The sequence below is a fragment of the Limulus polyphemus genome, unplaced genomic scaffold (genome assembly GCF_000517525.1).
Source record: "Limulus polyphemus unplaced genomic scaffold, Limulus_polyphemus-2.1.2 Scaffold5398, whole genome shotgun sequence".
Taxonomy (NCBI): domain Eukaryota; kingdom Metazoa; phylum Arthropoda; class Merostomata; order Xiphosura; family Limulidae; genus Limulus; species Limulus polyphemus.
This window is the reverse complement of record NW_013671008.1, coordinates 30,753-35,237: the sequence shown is the minus strand read 5'-3', so window position 1 is coordinate 35,237 and position 4,485 is coordinate 30,753. Positions and strand designations below refer to the sequence as shown.

General features: G+C 31.2%; 1 protein-coding gene across 2 annotated transcripts in view; it reads right to left on the bottom strand.

The window, feature by feature from the left end:
• LOC106472518 (charged multivesicular body protein 1a-like) overlaps positions 1-4,485 on the bottom strand; it is a 39,047-nt gene that overhangs the window by 18,918 nt on the left and 15,644 nt on the right. For both annotated transcript variants that reach the window (XM_022401089.1, XM_022401090.1), the window contains exons 2-3: positions 4,379-4,454; positions 1,637-1,656 (exon numbers count right to left, since the gene is read on the bottom strand). In XM_022401089.1, the coding sequence (XP_022256797.1) occupies positions 1,637-1,656; positions 4,379-4,394 (36 nt within the window). In that variant the 5' untranslated portion in view covers positions 4,395-4,454. The remainder of the gene's footprint in view (positions 1-1,636; positions 1,657-4,378; positions 4,455-4,485) is intronic.

The following is a 4,485-nucleotide window of genomic DNA, read 5'->3' as shown; positions in this document are numbered from 1 at the left end:
ATCAAAATCTTGGCTTTCTATCAGATATAGATAATACAAAGTTAAACATAAGAGAGAACTATTAACAAATCCTGAAAGAGAGGATATGACAAGTGGGTGTGGCAAGAGAAGTCTGATTTTATATTTGATATCTCCGGAACTAAACAAAATTTAAGGCTATAAAAATTATGGTTTGTCTGAGCAATGATAATTTTATAGTGAGTAATTTACATTGAATTTCGTACTTATTGAAGGGGTGGTGGATAAAATAGAGAAGAGGAGATGTCTATAGAAAATATATACATTTTAAAAAAAAACAAAAAATCATAAATTGATACCATAGAATTCCACTATAATTTATCAAGTGTAGTAACTAAGCTGTATTTGGGTCTAAAAAAATATGAAATTTCGAGCTTACTAAAGACTTACGTCATCACTTTAAATCTTGTGTGAAGAGAAAGAAATCAGTACAATAACACATCAAAATGGTTGAGAAAACCACTAGGGGGACATTCTGAGCTTATGATTAGTTATTCATGTCATATATAGAAGTAAGTGTATATAAGGGACTGATTCGAAAAATGGAAAGAGGTGGGTGAGGAGGTCACTGTTTGATTCACAACAGGAGCACTATATTAGCAAATAAAAAAGGGGGTTTTTATTTTATATTATAGCTTGTCAATATCGGTAGTTTGAGTTCCTAATCCATACAAAACTGTAGATTTTGTATTTAACTGTGTTTTTTTTATATTTACTTTTAAAATAAGAAATTAACTAACATATAATACTAAAATATGAATTATAATCTAAAATTTATACCAAACTTATTGATATACTCCTAAAATAGTAGTTCAGTAGCATTTTGAATGCAAATCAACAAACGCTATGACATGGTCTTTGACACATGACCTGTCGGGATAGAGTTAAGCCATCCAAGCAGTGTACTGTTCCTCGTGGTATATGTCACTGGTTAGGCCGCATTTGGAGTATTGTGCTCACTCTTGAGCTCCTTACCTTAAGAAGGACATTGAATTGTTGGAAAGGATACAGAGAAGGGTTACTAGAACAATGCCTGGGGCAGAGGGGTTGTCATACAAAGAGAGGTTGAGATCTCTTTAATTGTTTTCTCTTGAAAAAAAAAAGAGTTAGAGGGGATCTGATTGAGGTGTTTAAGGTTGTAAAGGGAACTAATAGTGTTGATACATCATCTTTTTTCATATTTAACAGTTGGAACAGTAGGAGTAGATGACACAAATAAAAATTTTAGCAAGGTTGGAGTCATCTTCAGCTAAGACAGTTTTATTTTTCTAACAGAGTGGAACGGGTTGCCTTCAGATGATGTGGATGCAGTAGCAAGTTTAAGGGAGAGCTTGATAATTATATGAATGATCTTAAGTTTTTTTTAAGTTTTATTTAAAGGATTGGACAACCAAGATGACCCAATAGGCCTCTTGTTGTTCCCAAACATTATGCTATATTAAACTTTTTTGTCTGTTAAGTGAAAAACTTGTTACCAATACAAAACTTATAGAAACAATGAATGAACAACTATGATTTCGTCCTTCATATTTTTAATTTTATTTGGTTAAATACCCAATTTTCACAACTTGTTTTACAACTTTCAGAATATATATACTGAAAATAAAACATAACTTACTTTCAACTGGAACATTAAATCTGAAAAAAGGATATAATGACGATCAGTGTGGAATTTATAGTATTAACAAGTAAAATTTAATATTAAAGCTACTTTAAGATCCAAAAATGTAACTTTCTTAAAGATTTAGCTCATTCAACTCTCTTATTATAAAAAAAAAACATTTAATTATACATATAATTATCGGAGACTCGGAACTTTCTTAAGACTAAAGCAAACAAAATTTAACTCTTAATAATCACTTTTATGTCTCGTTAATTACCATCTCGTTAATTACTTTTATGAGATTTTTACAATCTCAATCACTTTTATAAAGTAGAAAATGTTGCAACACATACAGAATGATGTTCTTCTTAAGTATTTTATTATCTTATTAATTAAAAACCTCAATTAAAACACCAACAAACTGATAACCTTCTTACTTATCACTTTTATGGTGTATTTATCACATCACTAATCATTTTCTAAGATATTTTTATTATGTTATTGAACTACTAGATAGAGAAAAAATCCATCTGTCTGTCATGCCGATACCTCAGCCATTGTGGTAGCATCAATATGCGACTTGCACAAAAGTTGTCTTTTTAAAATTCTTCCAGACATATATATATATATATGTATAAAATGGAAAACACTCTATTTGGGCATATACTTAGATTTGAGGGTGGATTGGTAGTGATTATGATGAGTAATAAAATAGAATTGGGTATATGCTTGCCCCACCCTTGGTATTGCTGGTGTACAAAAATCATTATCATTGGCTGAAATTCTACATTACGTTTACTTGGTTGTCAAGAAGACACAAGCAACATCACAAAATTTTGTCCAATCAGAACAGCTATAATTATATATTAAACCGCATGTTTTACCAGCAGCAAATTTCAATTAAAACACTTTTTCAGCTCAGAAGGCTAACAAAGCCAAAGACAGTCCAAAGAGAAGACCCCAAAATTCATAATAAAATTCACTTCCGTTACCATCACAATTAATAATTTGTAGGGTCAAACAGTTGACCAAGTAAAAGAATGTCTTGGTATTTTCATAGTTCAATCTATAAGGATTTATCAAGAACATTTGAACATAACTTAAAAATATACAGAAGGCAATATTCTAATCAAGCAGTACTTAAAGAAGATGACCAAATATACATAAATGTTTCTGTGAAATACTAGAAATAGGATAGTCATTCTCCATATATATTGTTATGACAGCATAAGTCATGTGACGCTAGTAACAAGTCATGATATTCTAGAAGGTTCGTGAATGCTCGAGTGTTTACTAGATGTGCGGTATTCTTGTATATAAGACCGCCAAGAAGTGATGGCAACAATGGAATTGAACTGCAGACAGGGATAGAGACGGACAATTGAGTCAAGCACGTGAATCGTTCGTTGTGAGTTATAGCGTTTGTTTAAGTTCTAGTGTGACTGTGGAAATTAAGTGTATTGCAAAGTTGTATTCAGAAATAACAAACTAGTTTTATTTAACAAAGGACTTGTATCGCTAAAGTTTCTTCGGAAATAATTTTTATGGAAAATTAACAAACGACCAGAGGTGTAACAATATATTGTTACTAGCTATGTCATCACAAGCTGTATTTTGAACAGAAGATTTTTTAAAACATTATGAAAATAACAAGCTGAATGTCATATGATGGGAAATAATGATTAATTTTTCTTTGCAAAGTTATATCTAAATCAATGTTTTATGAACATGTTTTCTAGAAATGAATTATAAGCTAAGAATTATCCCAAATTTCTTGAAGCAATTCTCATAAGATATTTGGAGTTTCTGACACACAGCAATAACTATAAAGTTTGTTTAAATGATGAAAATATATTCTTAGATGTAAGTTTATAAACAACATAGATACACTATGATGTATGGAAGTGTCTTTACCAAAAATAAAATTCCTAAAACTTTACTTACTGAACACTTAAAAGGTATTACAATGGATATGATGAATACAGTGTGACTGGAATATTATTATCATGAACCCTCCTAAATCTTGAAAATCCCTAAGAGGCTAGAGAAGAATGAATTGTTTGTTTGTTTGTTTTTAACTATGCACAAAGCTACACAAGGGCTACCTGTGCTCTGCCTACCATGGGTATCGAAACCCGGTTTCTAGTGTTGTAAGTCCGCAGACATGCCACTGGGGGGCAGAGAGAAGGATGTAGTGCTTAAAGATATAATAGTAACATCTTATGACAATTATAATTATTCTTTGCCAGCTTGAAAATGGTATACACACCAAAACAATTGTTGTATCTAATGGCTTACATAAATAGTGTTCTGACCAGTGCTATGTTTCTTGCATCCCAACCAGCTTGAAGGGCTCTGAATTAAGTGAAACACATTGTCAATAATGAACACAGTGTGGTTGAAATGCCATTATTATACACGCTTCTAATTCTTGAAAATCCTTAAGGGACAAAATAAAGAACTTAGAGTTTGAAAATATAATAGGCTTAACGCTATTTCTTATGCCAATTATAAAAATCTGTGTCTATAAATAAGACCTTCATAAAGCTAGCCACTCTTACACTTAAAGCAGTTTATGTCCAAAAAAACACAGCCTACTCTATCTTGTTCCTAAACATCTCAGGTGGCAGAACAATATTTCTATTAAAATAAAGAACCAAGTTCTGGTTTCCATCTGGTCAAAACCACTTTCATCTTCTACATATTTAAAGTATATTTATGTATAAAAATAAAAGTACTTGTATGACTGATTCTCACCTTCCATCGATGGCATACTGAAAAATTTCAGAGAACAAGACTGCTCTTCAATCTACAGCAAGGGAATTTATTCGAACTAATGAACAAAAAATAAGGAATTAATCAGT